Source organism: Sciurus carolinensis, chromosome 3 (genome assembly GCF_902686445.1).
Source record: "Sciurus carolinensis chromosome 3, mSciCar1.2, whole genome shotgun sequence".
Taxonomy (NCBI): Eukaryota; Metazoa; Chordata; class Mammalia; order Rodentia; family Sciuridae; genus Sciurus; species Sciurus carolinensis.
In genome coordinates this window covers 34,169,426-34,187,662 of record NC_062215.1, presented here as the reverse complement: position 1 = coordinate 34,187,662, position 18,237 = coordinate 34,169,426, and the positions used below count along the sequence as shown (strand labels likewise).

At 37.9% G+C, this 18,237-nt stretch overlaps 2 protein-coding genes across 2 annotated transcripts in view; one reads left to right on the top strand and one right to left on the bottom strand.

Moving 5' to 3' along the window:
• Vmp1 (vacuole membrane protein 1) overlaps positions 1-9,513 on the bottom strand; it is a 110,970-nt gene extending 101,457 nt beyond the window's left edge. Inside the window, 1 exon segment of the mRNA XM_047545289.1 lies at positions 9,309-9,513. The gene's annotated coding sequence lies outside the window, so the exon portion shown is untranslated.
• Ptrh2 (peptidyl-tRNA hydrolase 2) lies at positions 9,433-17,398 on the top strand. Its single transcript, XM_047545291.1, has 2 exons — positions 9,433-9,689; positions 16,729-17,398. Exon 2 carries the CDS (start codon positions 16,729-16,731, stop codon positions 17,266-17,268), a length of 540 nt encoding a protein of 179 aa, XP_047401247.1. The 5' UTR covers positions 9,433-9,689; the 3' UTR covers positions 17,269-17,398.
• Positions 17,399-18,237: the final 839 nt, after the last annotated feature.

Here is an 18,237-nt window from a genome sequence, read left to right as displayed (position 1 = left end):
TCACAATGAGATTCATTTATAACCAATAGTGTATAACATCTTAGTCTTAAAACTTAGTGACTTAAAAAATTATTTAATATTTATCATGACCCAGACGGTTAGGTTATATAGTACTAGTCTGGACAAGCTTGGCTCTTGAGCTGGCAAACGTCACTTAGCTGGGATTCCTTTGCATGGTCCTCTCTTCTCCAGTTGGTTTCAAGGCTCCCAAGAGCAATAAGAGAGGACAAGCCCGTTTTTCAAGCCTGTGCCTTTGTCATTCTTGCGAATGCTGCACTGGCCACAGCAAGAAACAAAGTCAAGTACAGACTCAACAGATGGAATAACAGACACTAGAAATGAAATCACATTGAAAACAGGTATGTATACAACACATAAAGAATTTGTGGCCATCCTGCAGTCCACTGCTCAATTTCACAATCTACCACATCATTTTTACATATATTCCTTTGGCAAAAAGTAGAAAATATGACTGACAATAGTAAAGTTAAGGAAACAACCCATAAAACTGAATGCTGGCACACACACTAGGCTAACAATTCTACTCCCAGTTATATAACTGGTATAGTTTTAATGTCTCCTTCAAAATTCAGGTACTGCCAATATGGTAGTATTAAGGGTTTTAAGAGGTAATTAGGCCATGAGAGTTCCTCCCTTGTGCACTTTTTGTCATTCTGCCATGTGAATACCATAGCATTTCTTACTTCCTGATGGCACAATGTTCAAGTTTCCATCTTGGAAAGAGATGCTAGTGGCATATCTTTGGACTTCCCAGTCTCCAGAACTGTGAGAAATAAATTTATTCTTTATAAATTATCCAGTAAAACTGACTAAGAAATTTGTACCAGGAGTGGGGTATCACTATGACAAATACCTAAAAATGCAGAAGTGGCTTTTGAACGGGGTAACGGGTAGACACAGTGTCGGGGTTTCTAGAGCCCCCAGCCTTAGACATGGTCAAGATGGCGCCTGACGCTGAGCCAAAAGCGGCCAGCTATACAGTAAACAACCAGCGAATTCCAATGATTGGCTAGTTAACGATGTGATTAGAGCATGCCCCCCTCGTGTACCCATCCTGTGCCTGCAGCTGTCCGCGTTTATCTCGTGTACTCTCCCCTGATTGGTTGAAGTGTATATAAGCTTGGTAACCTCCTGGGTGCAGCGGCGGGTGTAGCTGAAGCCGGGAGTAGAAGGGAGTGCGAGCGAGGGCGAGAGCCGAGAAGCGGAAGAAGCGGCCAGAGCGGGCGAGAGCCGAGCGGGAGAGGAGTGGAGTGCAGGAGAGGGAAAGAGAGCGAGAGAAGGGGACAGAAAAGAAGGAAGACTGTGTACAATAAACTTCCAAAGCTTCAGACGTTTGCCGTGTCTCTCTCTCTGCGGGCAGAGGGGACGCGACAACACAGGAACAGTTCTGAAGTGAACACTGGAAAAAGACTATATTGTGGCTAGGTGTGGTGGTACATGCCCACCATCCTTACTACTTGAGAGGCTGAGACAGGAGGATCACAAGTTTCAGGCCAGCCCAAACAACTTAATAACAAGCTATCTTACACATACAAAAAGGGCTGGGAATATAGCTCAGTGGTAGAGCACTTCTCTGGTATGTGCTAGGCCCTGGGTTCAATCCCCAGTACCAAAGGAAAAAAAGGAATAAAAGCCTAGATTGTGATGGACAGTGCATTAAGGGTGATTCTAATAAGGGCTCAGAAGAAAAGAGCTATAGATTTTTCTCAGATTATCAAAGTGGCTGTGAACAGCTGGACAGTGAAGGCCAACCTGATGAAGTCTCAAATGAAAATGAGAAACAAGGTGTTAGCAAATTGGTGGAGCCTCATGCAGAGGCTGAGGCAGGAGGATTGTGGGTTCAAAGCAACTTAGCAAGGCCCTAAAAAATTGAGTAAGATCCTGTCTCAAAATAAAATATAAAAAGGGCTAGGGATGTGGCTCAGTGGTTAAGCGCCCCTAGGTTCAATCCCTGGTACCAAAAAAAAGAAAAAATAATAAAAAGCATACTTAGAGATGAAACAAAGGGTTTGGTCAAGTAAACTTTTTTTGTGGGGGGTAGAGGGTAATGGGTAATGAACCCAGAGGAGCTTTACCACCAAGTTACATCCCCAGTCCTTTTTATTTGCTTAGGGCCTCACTAAATTTAGACTAGCCTTAAACTTGGCTCATGCTTTAGCCTCCCAAGTTGGAATTACCTTGCACTGGCCAAGCAAACTATTTTTTTTTTTGGGTGCTGGGGATCAAACCCAGGGTCTTGTGCTTACAAGGCAAGCACTCTACCAACTGAGCTATCTCCCCAGCCCCCCAAGCAAACTATTGATAAGGAGACTAGTAGAGGGTAAAGGAAGCCAGATGCTATTCATCAAGACAATGGAAGGTGACCCTAAAAGAATTTCAGAGCTCAAGGCTGCCTCTTCAATGGAAGGCCCAGAATACCACAGTCTTAAGGACAGAACAGTTGAAAGTAACAACAGCAAAAGCTTGAAACCACTCAAATGTTTATTGTCAGAAGTAAAAAATAAATTAAGGCTAACTACCATAATGAAATATTATTCATCACTTAAAATTTTCATTTATTCTTTTATAATTTTTTTTGGTGGTGCTGGGTATTGAACCCAGGACTTTGTGCACACTAGGCAAGCACTCTAACAAGGAGCTATATCCCCAGCCCTAATTTATTCTTTTAGCAACTTTTACTCAGTGCATATTATATGTTAGGCATAGTTGGAGGAGCCAGAGAGACCGCAGAAAACAAAAATATTCAAACAGTGATTAGTGCTGCAGTAAAAAATAAAGCTGGTAAGTGTGTGAATGTGTGTGTGTGTGTGTGTGTGTGTGTGTGTTTGTACACCATCTTCAACAGGGTAGACAGAAAAGCTTTCTCTGAGAATTTGACTTTACAGAATAGGCATGAAAAGTATAGGGAAAAGCACTGTAGGAAAAAGTGCAAAGACTTTGAGGTAAGACTATGCCTGGTAAGCTTCACTTGCCCATAATTATTCAAGTTACGAGTGAATTTAAATATTTAAAAATAGGGTTTTGCAGATATATAAAATTGATTTCAATTTTAGTGAGATGTCATTTTTATAAATAAAAAAATCTATAAAAACTTCTTATACAATGAAGTTCAAAGGCACTAAACTATCTGGCAATGCAAATAATTACTGGAATACGTATATATTTACATGTGAATTGCATATGATCTCTTTTTTTTTTTGGTGCATATGAGGCAAGCATTCCACCACTGAGCTATATCTCCAGTCCCTGCATATAATCTTTAAACAAAGTTTTATTAGTTAAATCACAGAAAATAGAACCTTATCTTATAGAAACCCCATAGCCTTTTCTGATTACATAGGACTAGAGAACACTGCTCTGCCCAGTAGAACTAGTACAATCAGTCCTACTGTTCCACAAATTCTGTATCAACAACCAATTGCTGACTGAAAATTCCCTTTAAAAAAAAGCATCTGTACTGAACATGAACAGATTTTTTCGCCTGTCATTATCCCCTAAAAAATACTGGTTAACAATATTCATAATAACCACACTGTAGGTGGTTATGAATTATTTAAACTATACAGGAGGATATGCAACGGGTTGTATGCATCCACAGATCTGGGTGTCTGAGGGAATCCTGGAACCAATCCTTGTGAATATCAAGGGATGACTGTACTACAATTCCTATAAAAGATCTTAAGAATTTATAAGGGGCATGGGAACCTTGGATATTCTCTGGACTAAGGGAAACCTGAAAATTCCTGCAAGGATCTATACTTAACAATGAGTGAAGAAATGATTTGCCAGATGAATCAGTCTGACTTTACTCAACTGTATTTTGTCCTCATTTAGACCGGAAAGCAGCATTTGACAAAGTTGACCATCTCTTAAAAGAATTCTAAGTATAAACTTTCATGAACTTAGGGACCAAAAAAAAAAAAAAAAAAAAACTTGCACCCCTCTGTCTCTTACAGTATTCTCCCTGCTACATGTAACGAATTTTATTAGTTTTTGTTTTCTAACCCTTCTCCTTAGAAACAATCCTTGGTTTCTTTTCCAGAGCTTTTTCCTTTACCTGACTGAGGACCTCTCCTTTTCCCTGTCTTCCCAAGTGACTCATTTGGTTCCAGTTTAAAATAGCATCCTAAGTTTGTATTTCTGGCTCTGATTTGTAGATTTATGTAGGTATTAGTACCATTAGAATGATTCCCAAGTATCTCAAATTTAACACACCTTATCTACTCCATACCTACCCACCTTATAACAAACATGCAAACAAACATGGTTCTCCCCAAATCTTCCCTCTCCCAGTACCTGGCACAAACACCCACCCAGTTACTAAATCCAGATGCTTAGTCATTCTTGACTCTTTTTTCCTCACCACTCATCTAATCCAGGACCAAGTTCTATTTCAAATATATTTAGTATCCACACACTGCTCTCCATCTTCTTTGCCACCTCTCTAGTCCAGCACATTTTCATCTCCCACTTGGATTACTTCAGTGCACTCATAATTTCTCTCTCCATTTCTATTCTTATCTCTTTCAATTCATCCTCCACACATGAGCAGAAGTTAAATTATTATGAAACATATTACTCCTTTACTTAAAACTGTAGAATGATTTCCCACTGCACTCAAAATCAAATGCAAACTCAATCCTATTACCTGCAAAGTTCGACAAGACCTAGCCTCTGCATATCTTTCTTATCTCATCTCATGTCACTGTATTCCAAGTTTATTTGTGTTTTAGCCCCAAAGAGGCACATAGCCACATTGTTAACTCTCTCTCAGAACCTTACTTGTTTCCTTCATAACATTTCTTATTTCCTATTGTTTTCCCTAGAATCTGGTATAAACCCTAGGATACAAGATGTTCCTTCATTGCCAGGATGAATGACCAGATAAGACAATAGATGTCACTGGAAAATGATCTTCGCATGCTAAGAAAGTGCTAGAAGATATCATTAAATATCAAAGAATAGTTGGTTTCAATTGCCAAATTTTGTGCTACAGATTACAAAGAGAATGTCATCTGTAAACGACAATAAAAAAAGTTAAAAGAATGGCTACAAGAATGCCTCTTTTGGTTAAGAATCTCACATATATTGTAAAATATTTATGAAATGAAATGTATACTCTAAGATATTTATTTACTAAAGTTTCATTAATAATGAGCAAAGGATAAGCAAGCAGCAACATAAAGATAAGCTTTCAAAAGGAGGTTGGGAAAGAGTTCTTTGCAACAGTTCAGTGGGTCACATGATGATAATGATTACAATCACACTTAATGTATTAGGCACTGTTGTAAATGCTTTACTTAAATTGATTCACTTAACCCTAACAATAAAGGTACTGAGACAGAAAAAGTTTAAGTAACCAGATCAGGAGTCACACAGTAATAGAGCTGGAATTTGAACCAAGGTTTTATCTTCCTAGCTCTTAACACCACCTGTGTAGTCCTTTAGAATAATCTATAAAGATCAAAGTTATTGGGAAAGAATCCCAAGAAAAAAAGAAAACATTCCAATTATCTACTGAAAAAACAAGAAACAAACTTTAGCAATTGTTGAGTGGACTAGCTGGCATAGGATTACTCAGTGGATTGCCCTTGCTTAATTTAAATATGCCTAAAACTTTAAATATGACCTAGAAAAGTATCTCTCGTTCAAATTTTTAAGAAACAATGTTTTATTTATTTATTTTATTTTATTTTATTTATTTTTTGGTACGGAGGATTAAACCCAGGGTCGCTTAGCCACCGAGCTATATCCCTAGTCCTTTTTATTTTTTATTTTGAGACAGGGTCTTGTTACGTTGCTTAGGGTCTTGCTAAATTGCTGAGGTTGAGGCTGGCCTTGAACGTGGGATTCTCCTGCCTCAGCCTCCCAAGTTGCTGGGATTACACGGGTGCACTAATGCACCCAGCTAAGAACATAATGTTTTAAAATGAGCTTTATATAAAGGTCTACATAACATATAACTACGGTTCAGCAAACTTCATCTAAACTTACTTTCCCAGGCTGAATAAGGAGTTTATTTAAGCAATATGCTCTTAGAAGTGTATTCTCAGGGCTGGGTGTACAGCTCAGTGATAGAGCCCACGCTTAGCAGCACAAGGCTCTGGATTCAATCCCCAGCACTCCCTCCCCAAAGTTTACTCTCAAAAATATTTGCAAATCTTTGAGAAAGTAGATTATCACCTAACAAAACACAACAAAGTTATGCTTCAATTCATCCTGTTTGTCATGAGACACTAGGGTAGGAAAGGAGAGAGACTAAACAGGTTTTATGAAATCAATGAAATCACAGAGTTCCCAGCAAGATAAGGAATTTACCTACAACAAAATAGCTACAGAAATGACTACAGATAACACATAATTAACATAATGGATTATTAAAATCACAACAGCTTGGGGAAATTTTTTATCTCAAGCTAAGAAATTAACACAGCTCTCCCCAACTCATTAGCAACATTCACTCAATAAAAACATGTATTACAAGGATCCTGTCATTTCCATTTGCCAGAAAGAAATCTTGATACCCGATAGCAATGAAGTGTGAACTCAGAATATTGATTCTGAAGTAATTTTCTTTCCTTATCTATTTCATTGCAAATCTTTCCAAATAGATTTTGTTTTACTACAATTTATAAGACTATACCAGTTAAAAATGTTTGTTTATGTTTATGTGCTTACTCTTTAATGCACAAAAGAAAACATTTTCTTGTAAACCAGGAAATATATCCAAGCCATACAAATGCTAGGAGACAACTTTAGCAGAATACAAAGAATACTTAGGACCTTAAATCCAGTTCAGGTTCTGGCACTACTATGCCAGTTGACCTCAGGCAAGCCAACTGCTGCTTGATACTAGGCCCTAATATTTTCCTCTATTAAATGAGAAAAATCTAACTATATGTTCACAGAGGCTCTTTCTAAATACTGCTCTTAGTTAAATAATAAGGTTTCTTAATATAAGCAACATGGGGCTATTTCTAATCTTTAGTTAATAATATAAAGGCAACTAAAAACTTTAGATTTATGTGTATTTGGAAATTCTCACATGACCATACAGGATGATCAAGAAAGATCAGATTTAAACTTCCAAAACCATACTCATCCTCCAACCACCTACTTATTAACCAATGTGATTTAATCAATGGATCAGAGTATCAAACCATTCTTGGCTACTGTTCAAAAGTAGGGCAAAGATCAACTCAGAAGTGTGTGATAATATTTTCAGATAAATAGGAGGACACAATAGGGGTGGGGTTGTGGCTCAGTGGTAAAGTGCTTTCCTAGTGCATGTGAGGTACTGGGTTCAATCCTCAGCATCACATAAAAATAAATAAAATAAAGGTACTGTGTCCATCTACAACTAAAAAATTTTTTTAAAAAAAGAACACAATATAAATCATCAAATTTTAAAATTACTCAAAGGAATAGTATTCTACACTGATATATTTCCAGCTGAGTAGAATGAAAGTATCATCATATTTTCACTCATATAGTAATTTCACATTTACTATCTCACTATTACATAGTGATTTCACATTTATTATCTCCTGTGACAGACCTATAAGAATAAGTAAGGTGTACTTTTATCAACACAATCCAGGCCAGCTAAGAATGTCAGGTATCCTGCCAATAATTTCTCAGTAAGTGTTGGAGTCCAGACTTCAATCCAGATCTTCTGGTTTAAAGTTTAATAATCTTCAAAATCCTAAAAAGCAGTGATTCATTTAAACCCAGGAAGAAGTTGGTAATGTGAGAAAAATCAGTTAATCAATTGAATTGAACAAAAAGATTATAAGAACAGATTTTACCTTTATGTAATCAACGAGCAAATTTACTGGAAATTAAACTAATGTTACATCTAACTTTTATAATTCCACCTGTCGAAAAACCTTGACACCTCATTTCAAAGAAAGGTGTGAAAAAAATTACTAACTCAAAAATAAGAGCAACATGTGAATTAAACAACAAACTGATTAAACCAGCTATAGAAAACCTGTTAAAATGCATCAAACCATTTATTTAAGTACTTCAAAAACCTGATTATATGTGTATTTTTTTTTTCTGGAAAACGAGCCACAGGAATTTAACAGAATTAACTGTGTGTATTCAAGTAGCATATATTCCTCAAAAAAAAAAAAAAAGCATTATTGATTTACAGTAATATAGGCAAAGAAATAAAATATGAGATTTCCACTTCAGTCATTTCACACCTACACGAATTGGTCACATTTGTCTGGGTTCCACCATCTCTCTTCCAAAGGTCGATACAAACATAATATAGAACACATAAAACGCCGCCTAGTAAATGGTAGCTTCTTCCCATCATCTATGCTGAGAATACAGAACTGAATTGTAATGTCAATACATTTAATAGGTAGTAGCAGTTAGAATATTAAATTCTCTATCATTACAACACTAGAAATCCTTAAAAACATGCGTTTCCAAATGATCAATGCAATCTGTCTACAAAATCTGACACGCACCAAAGGAGAACTTAAAGACACTAGTCAGGATAAGAATAGATGCTGCCAAGATACACAGTGTCCAGTCTGTATATTATTAGATTTTTACTTGAAGTTGCAGAAAAACAAAAGATGACTGTGTAAAATCTATTGGAGGTCTTAAGTAATAAAGCAGTATGACAGAGGACCACATAAAGCTTCTCAGAAATTTAAAGATAAAGTCGACCTTCATGTTTTATTGCAAGTACTTCCAATGTAATGGAATACAAGCATTGGGGGTGAGGGATCTGGAAAAATCAGAAAACTCTATTTTTCATGAAAAGGTCTACGAAGGGAAGGCCCATTTCCTTGGTCACTTTATACCACGAGGGTTTTAGATGACACTTGCACGCCTGGATTTTGTTTAGGAGCGGAAAGATTTAACATCATGCACCAATGATTGGGGAGGGCAAGAATCAAGCTGAAAGGTCCTGAGAAACAACTCTGTCGTCAGCAGGGAAAACCTTCTCCACTTACTCCAAGGTCCTGGACACCCCAGGAGGAGGGTTCTTTACAGAAGCCAAGTACAGCTTCCAGGTCTGTGGAGAAGAAAGCGAACCGTCGGGAGTTCTGTGTCTGGATTCAATGTCCGGTAACCAACCACGGAGAGGTGTCCCAAATAACCTGGCTACCGCCAGACTGAGGCAATCAGAGCTAGCAGAGTCCTAAAATATTCTTGTAAGTAAAAAACACCCGGCCCACACCTGCATTAAGAGAGCTTCTGGAAGAAGCCAAGCTCTGTAGTCTCAAGCTTCCTTCCCCAATTCCCAGCTTTCGTTTACCTACCCGCTCTGACTCCTGCTTCTCCAGATCTCAGGATCCTGGAAGCGGCTCCCGACTGACTCTCACACCCGCCGCGGGGCTCTGGCCAACCGGAACTCGCTCACGTCACTTCCGGTCCGGTTCCCCAGCCGAGACCGCCTCCTAAAGAGAAACGTTCCCCACTCTTTTGGGCAACCTCGACTGATCCTCGCGGTATTTCAGTTCGGCTCTCTGTCCGGACCCTTGCGGGTGTGACGAGAGGAAGAATGACTGATCTCTCCTCCGTTCTTGATCCGGAACTAGTTATCCTGAAATCCCGGAAGAGGTAGTTCGCGCGCGAGAAGTGTGTTCGCTCCCCCGAAGTGGAAAACGGGAAGGCGCGTGTGAGGAGGAGAGGTAATTTAGGTAAGTCGGTTCCTCTTGGGGCAAAAGAAAGCGATGTCGTTTTCCATTCTTTTTTCAGCTGGAACGTTTCTTTCCAAGTTACTTCCTGACCACCCTCTTTCGTCTTCGCCCGGTGATCGCCGGATCCCTATGCCTCTTCAGCAAACCATTGTTTGGAAGAAGGAATCAAGATACTGGGAAGGGTTAGGACCCAGAATTGCTAGTTTCCAACAGAGCCACTCGTTTCAGGCAGCATCGATGCACTCTCTCCGAATGTGAGAAAATAGCGAACAGGCCTCACACTCTCTGCTAAGTAGTCCATACGCGTTTCCAGCTGTGGGAAGAAAAGATTTCTAAGAATATAATCGAAAGTTTTATTCTCATATGTCACATAATGTCTTGAGAGGTATTTGATAGTTCTTTATAAGTGCTGCAGAAGCTTCGAAGAGGAATTAAGTCTGATTGGGGGAGGGTGATAACTTCACAGTGTCATTTCAGCTCGTCCTTCCCAGGTGAATAGGATGCTTTTATTTTTAAAATGGGGAAGACTGGAAAATAATTTCGGAGGAGATTGCTCCTTTAAAGAACCTAATAATTTGGTGTGGCTGGATGGTACAATGTATAGCAGAAATTGTTAAAGGATAGAGTTGGCTGTAACCAGAATTGTGTAGTGCTTAGAGTTGGTGCTAAGGAATTTGTTTTATTCTGTACGCGTTTAACTGATGATTTTTTAGAACGTTTTAGAAGTGTATTTATAATGGTAGTATGGGCTAGGATGAACTAGGATAAGAATGAAGAAAATGGAATGATTAGAGTTGGAAAAATTAAGCTTGGAAGCCTTTGACAAGAGAGATTTAGTGGGGCTGGGGATGTAGCTCAGTGGTAGATTGCTTGCCTCGCAAGCACAAGGTCCTGGGTTCAATCCTCAGCACAGCAAGAAGAAGAAAAAAGAGAGAGAGAGAGAGAAATTAGGGAACAGTAAGTAGATGTTAGGACAGTAAGGGATGGGTTTAAAACGTAAGTTTAACAGGATTTGGTGACTGGATGTAGGAGGACATAGGAGGAGAAGTGCAGGATACCCAAATCAAGAATACAGGAAAACAGGGGGCAGAGGTTGTGACTCAGTGGTAGAGAGCTTGCCTAGCATGTTGTGAGGCACTGGGTTCCATTCTCAGCACCGCATGTAAATAAATAAAATAAAGGTCCATTGACAACTAAAAATATATTCTAAAAAAATAAAGAATACAAGAAAAGAAAGTTTGAATGTGCAAGGCCTTGGGTTTGATGCTTGGCACCATCCCAAGCAATAAATAGATAAACAAAGAATATTTCATGGTCCTTTCAGTGATGAAATCTAGCAGAAACGGAAGGTTCAAGTTTGGAGCCAGGGAGACGCTGTAGGAGTCTGTGTGTAGGATGATTTGTGAATAAATTAGATTGTTCATCTGACAAACTTTATTGCTTGTCTTCTCCCACTAGAATGTTAGTCCCATGAGTGGGACTTTGTTTTGTTTGTTTGTTTGTTTTTCCCAGTGATCTCCAGGCTTCAGAACAGTGCTTGAAGCACATTAAGTCCTCATGGAATATTGATAGATTGAATGGAAAGAGATCATATAGACCTGTGGTATCCAAGTAGAACTCTCTTCAATGACAGAAATGTTCAGTAATTCACTGTATGTCAGAGTAGTCACTAGCCACCTTCAAGTTGTTATTAAGCACTTAAAATGTGGCTAAGTGTAACTAAAGAACTGAATTTTTATTTAGTTTTAATTAATCAAAATTCACATAATCATATGTGGCTAATATCTTCTATATTGGACAGTGCAGACATAGACTGAGAAGGTCAAATGTATAAGCTTGTGAACACAATACATGTATCAGGAGCACACAGAAGATACAGAGTTTGAAAGGGAACCAAAAAAGCTGTCAGGAAGCTGGGTGTGGTGGCTCATACCTGTAATCCAAGTGACTTGGGAGGCTGAGGCAGGAGGATTTCAAGTTTGAGGCCAGTCTGGGCAATTTATCGAGACCCTGTCTCAAAAAATAAAAAGGACTGAGGATGTAGCTCAGTGGTAGAACACCCTTTAATCCAATGTACCATTTAAAAAAAAAAAAAAAAAAAAAAACTGAGAGGTGGGATTATAATTGGGTGAAAGAATTCAGTGGAGGAAAGTTTAAAGTTTTAAAAGTGACCAATGAGTGGCAGAAAACTCATGAGATGAGACCTGAAAAGAATCAACTACATTTGATAATTAGGAAGTGACTTATTATTTTCGATAGTGGGCAAGGGAGGCTTCCAGGTACAATGATTCAGAGAAATAGATATCTGAAACTGAAGTTTGGAGATAAAGGGAAGAAGAAAAGTGAGTGGTTTAAAGGTCAGCAAAGATTCAGGAAGGGTTTTGTGTTGTTGTTGTTTTTGTTCTTTTGTTTTTAATGCCCTTTTTTTTTAATAAGGTTAGCAAATGTTGTTTTGTGGGGTAGGATTAATGGGTAGAGCACAGTTCACTTGGTAATGGGCACAAGAGCACTAGTGGAATGTGTTTAGTCAGGCAAGGTAATTAGAAGGCACCAAGAGGAGGGTTTTATAGGGCACGCATGTTTTACTCTGCTGTCATTGCTAATGATTATCTGTGAGACTAAGAATAGTGTCAGGCAGGCTGGAGTTGCAGCTCAGTGGTAGAGGCACTGGGTTCAATTCTCAGCACCACATATAAATAAGTAAATAAAGGTCTCACAACTAAAATATATATATATATATATATTATATTTAATATATATATATTTAATATATTTAAATATATTTATATTTAATATAATATATATATTTAATATATATATTTATTTAATATATATATATTTAAAGAATAGTCTCAAGCACTGAGCTTATTTTTGTGTTCATAGTAAGTATCTGGAAAGAGAGACAGACTGATAAATATTTTAGAGTAGTTAGGTGATGGTCTGGTTGGGTTAATAGATTAAAGCATGCTGATTTTGTAGTTAAGACTCCATTGAGACGTGGGACATGAGCAGTAAACTTGGAAATTTATAGAATATTTGCCATTGTTTTCACTGTCTTACTGGTGTATGTGTGTGAAGATGAGAAACTTTATTATGATCACGGGTATGCTGTGTAATGCTGCTGACTTCATTACTGTGCCTAAGCAAGTTCTCTGATCCTCATTTTTCTCATATGTAAAATGAGGCTTACATCTTCCTTTTATTTTCATGGCAGCAAAAATGAGATAATGGACTGGATGCAGTGGCTCACATCTGTAATCCCAACCACTGGGGAGAATAAGGCAGGAGGATCATGGGTCCAAGGCCAATTTCAGTATTTTACCTAAATCTTATTTCAAAATAAGGAAAAAGGCCTGGGGACGTAGTTCAAAGGTAGAGTATCCCTGGGTTTGATTCCCAGTACCAAAAAACAAACAAAAGGAAAAAAGCAGAGATAATGGAGATACCAACCTAAATAATAAAGGGAGAGAGATTCTTTAAAGTTTAATATGTTTATTTGGATACCATATGTACATTCAAGGAGGTTGAAGCATGGAAACAATTTAAAAGACTAAATGAAGAGAGTATATGTATTGTTTTGAAACAGAAATCCTTGGTTATGGGGTAGTATCAGTCCAAGGTTGAACAAGCAGTTACTGAGCAGATGTCCTTGTAGAAGTATTTTTATTTTATTTTATTTTATTTTATTTTTGTACAAGTCTGACATTCTGGTACTCTGTTGTTTTGGTTCTTATCAGGCATATGTACATGAGATCTCCTCCTTCATTACCTCCCTGCGTATGTTGCTTATTTTCTTAAGTTTTGACCTAAGCAACACCTTTTTGATTCTGACAACTTTCACAGGTGTAAAGGTTTTAGTTTGTTATCCATGTTGTATGTAGAGCAGTTTGCTTCTCTGGGTAGTGCCTGAGTCTGATGTATGTAATATTTAATTACTTTGCATCCTAGCAAAGTGTGCAGAGTCCTTCTAATTGTTGAATAGAGGTTAGTATTCCTTTTTTAAAAAGAAATAGTTGAATTTTCAATTTGGAGTCTGATTGTTTGATTATCAAAGAGAAGTCCTGGGGCTGGGGAGATAGCTCAGTCGGTAGAGTGCTTGCCTTGTAAGCACAAGGCCCTGGGTTCCATCCCCAGCACCCAAAAAAAAAAAAAGAGAAGTCCTGCTGATATGTAAGCATCATATAGTAATTGAAAGATACATTATAAGATAATATGGGCTTTAGAAACTTTTCTACTTAGAATTTGCCAAGGGAGAGGACTGCTAGGCATCAAACCATAAAATACTATTTTGGTGCAGCCCTGTCAGCTATATTGAGGCACTCAAATGAAAGGACTGAAACTAGGTGCCTTATAACTTACATGTGACTCTCCGACCACTAACTACTCCATGTCTCTTACCTGTGATCCTTAAATGTCATTTCCTCAGGATTTAGCTTTAGTCCTATATTCCATTCTGCCTACTTTTCCAAGTGGCCTTGTCCACTTGCATCACTTCAGTAACTTCATTTATATGTTAGGATCTTTCAAATCTTTATTTTCAGCCCAGGCTATTATTCTAGCTCTGTTGTACCTATTTATTTATTTACTTGTTTATTTATTTATTTATGGGATATCTGTAACCAGAATGTCTTTTGGTCAAACCAAAACTAAACACAGTATCTTCTTTCAAACCTACTGTTTCACCAGAATTCTTTGCATCTAAATAGTATCTCTATTCTTCATTTGTTCAAATCTAGGTGTCATTCTAAACTTCTCCCTTGATCGCCAGACTTTTAATCAGTTATCAAATCAGACAGGCATGCTTTGGCCACTTTTTTCTTTTCCATTTCCACTACTCTTCGTGACCATCTCATCTAGACTACCAGGAGAGGCATAGTAGAGTAAAATAGAGAAGAATGGGCTTTGGAATAAGGCTACCACTAAACTAGCTCTGGAAACTTCAACAAGCTGCTTATACTCTACTTCAATTTCCTATTTGAAAAATGAGGCTAATTATTATATATTTACCTTAAAAGAATGTTGGGAGCATTGAAGGAAACAATTTACATACAGTGTGTAGCCACTGCCTGATGTATAAAACACTTAGTGAATAAAGTTGATTGTTATTTAGTGAATAATGTTATTACCATCATTGTAGTCTCCTAATTGATTTCCTTATATCTATTTTTGTCAACTTCTGAATCTTTCATTGAGACCTAGATGGGTTTTTTTAAGAGTCAAAATCATCTTCCTAACTCAGCTTCCTGTTGTCTAGGAGAAATTCCAGATCATTTAAAGTGGCTTATAAAACCTTCTTTGCCCCTAGAATCTGCCCTTCTTTCTGGCTTATCCTTCGCCACCTTTTACCCTCCACCTTTCAGCTAGCTGGACTACTTTCAGATTATTTGACATGCCATATTTTCCTACCTTGTTCTTTCTCTGCCCGAAATTTGTCCTCCTTTCTTACTCCTTTTTTTTGTTGCAGTTTCAATATCTTTTCCTCAAGGAGGGCTTCCATGACCTAAACTGAGCTAAAGTCTTTTATGTTTTCCTTTAACACCTTTTCATAATCCATAAAGACACAAAGGAGATCAGTGGTTGTCAAGGGCCGAGGGAAATAGGAAGTGACTGCTAATGGGTAAAGGGTTACTTTTGGATTCATGAAAACAATGATGAAGGTAACACAACCTTGTGGATTTATTAAAAACCACTAAATGGTATAATTTAAAAGGGTGAATTTTATGGTATGTGAATTATAACTTTAAAATAATTTAACATTTGCTATGCTATCCTATCATGAAATGAAAATCTTTGGAATACTGTGAAATCTACCAACTATGTGATTTCAAAAATGTAATGTTCTTACTTTAACCAAATGAAATTTTGTTTTGTAATTTTGTTACAAAATTTGTAAATTTTGTGACAAAATAAGTTATTTCCAGGGCTATCATCCATACCATGTAAATTATGCACTACATAGTTCCAAGGACACCATTTTCAAGCACTAGGAATGTAGTAGCTTCTTTATGTAAATACTTAGACACTACTCCACTAGGAAAAGAAACTGATGGTTGCTTATACTTATACATGGAAGCGTTGTGAACTCAACAGCTTCAAATGTAGTCTGCTATCGATAATTTTATTGTTGATTCAAATATAATGACGGCTTTGCTGGAGTAAGGATTTTCTAAAGGATAAAAGAAGAACTTCCTTCGTTATCACATGATAATTATACTTCTAGAACACTCAGCATATTTTAAAACTATGCCAAAAATACTTTGTTTTCATGTGTAAAATGCAGTTGGATTCTAATGTCAGATACTAGTAGTTTTTTACCTCTACTAAGGTACCATTGGTACAATTCTTGCTGTCTTTCTTTTTTTTTAAGCCAGGGATTGAACTCAAGGGTGCTTAACTACTGAGCAACATCTCCAGCTCTTTTTATTTTGAGATTGGGTCTAAGTTGCTGAAGCTGGTTTTGAACTCATGGTCCTCCTGCCTCAGCCTTGTGAGCCACTGACTAAATTACAGGTGTGCACAGTTACCCCTCCTGGCCCAATGGTCCAACTCTTAATCTTTAAAAGTCTTTAAGATCTTAGCACAGGCCTACTAAATATCAGTAGTGCACCTCACCTCAGGAGAATTATTGTGACAATGGGGAAGTGCACTGAGGGATTGGTACCCTCCTTTTAGAACCACTGTATTATAAAAACACAAATAAGCACTGCTTGCTAGAAAAGGAGTTAGTTCTCTTGGTTTTTAGGCATATTGGTAAAACAAATTTCCTTTCTCCACCAGATTTAGGGAAATTGAATTAATAGTTTTTGAACCAGAAAATAGTGTTTATATCAAAATGACCTTAACTGTTTCACTTTTCTAATACACAGGGGTTAACGGAAACAGCATGTATGCACAAGAACAAAAATGTATTTTGCCTTTCTACTCAACGACCTCATAATTCTAAAATATTGTTTGCTGCTTGTAGTCAAGGTGTTTATCTGATAAGCATGTAACCTTTTTCTGTTACATAAAGTGATGACTTTTTTTTCTTTCTCTTAAGATGCTCTTTAAGTCTTTGGTTATGGAATACTTGGCTCATCCTGGTACATTAAGCCTGGCTGCTGGAGTTGCTTGTGGCATGTGCCTTGGTTGGGGCCTCCGGGTACGCTTTGGGATGCTATCCAAAAACTCAACGAGTGAAACAGAGAAAGGGACCGAAACTGAAGCAAGCATCTTGGGAGAGAGTGGGGAGTACAAAATGATTCTTGTGGTTCGAAATGACTTAAAGATGGGAAAAGGAAAAGTTGCTGCCCAGTGTTCTCATGCTGCTGTTTCTGCCTACAAGCAAGTTCAAAGGAGAAACCCTGAAGTGCTCAAACAGTGGGAATTCTGTGGCCAGCCCAAAGTGGTAGTCAAAGCCCCTGATGAAGAAACCCTGATTGAATTATTGACCCATGCAAAAATGCTGGGACTGACTGTAAGTTTAATCCAAGATGCTGGACGTACTCAGATTGAACCAGGCTCCCGAACTGTCCTGGGGATTGGGCCAGGACCAGCAGACTTAATTGACAAAGTTACTGGTCACCTAAAACTTTACTAGATGGGCTTTTGCATGATCCTATCAAGAGTTTTGGAAACCTGTCAAATTCTAACATTAAAAGCTCATTTCTTTCCCCAATTTAAATATTCTTGAAATGAAAATAAAATTTATTCTTGTGTTTTTCTGTCAAGTAGTTGGCAGTTACAGAGTTGTTTTGGGCTTAAAAATACTGTTGGTTTAAATGGTCATGGTAGTTCAAATAGTAAGTGCTAAAAAAATATTGGAGAGAAACAGGTCACAAAAAAGTTAGATTAAAAGGGGGCAATACATGGTGATTTGGGAGGCTGAGGCAGGAGGATCACAAGTTCAAGGCCAGCCTTGACAACTCAGTGAGATGTTATCTCAAAAAGAGGTGAGGACATGTAGCTCAGTGATAGAGCCACCCCAGTATGAGGGGAGGAAGCTGGGGTGAGGGAAGGATAACAGTATTATCCTATGCATAGTTAGATTTGTGTGTTGATAGCTCTTCTCTGAAACTGTATGCTGCTGTTCCCTTTGGAAGAGGTAGTTCCACTGAATTCAAATCGCAATTCCCCTGCTATTACATTTTGGATGACTGATAGCCTGTTTTATTAATATATCATGGTATAGCCACCCACAATAGTCTCACAGTTTAAGAATCTAATCATTTAGACTTTTTTCTAAGGTTTCTGTGGTACTTGGAATTGAATCCAGGATCTCACAAATGCTAGGCAAGTGCTCGACCACTGAACTACACCCTCAACCTATCTGGATTTTTGTGTTTCAGTTGAAGCTGAAATTTCATAGCACTGACATAACCCACTTGTGCAGTGTTACATGCTCTTTTTAAGTTTCTTAGCTGGTTCCAAGTCATAGCCTAAAATTCCTTTACATTCCCCATCCCTTTCTTCTAACAGTGAGGCCATTGTAACTTGTGAAGTGACCTCATGGAGCTAAGTAAATGTAGTTTATTGCCCCAGTGTTTCTTAAGGATCTAGACAATTAGTT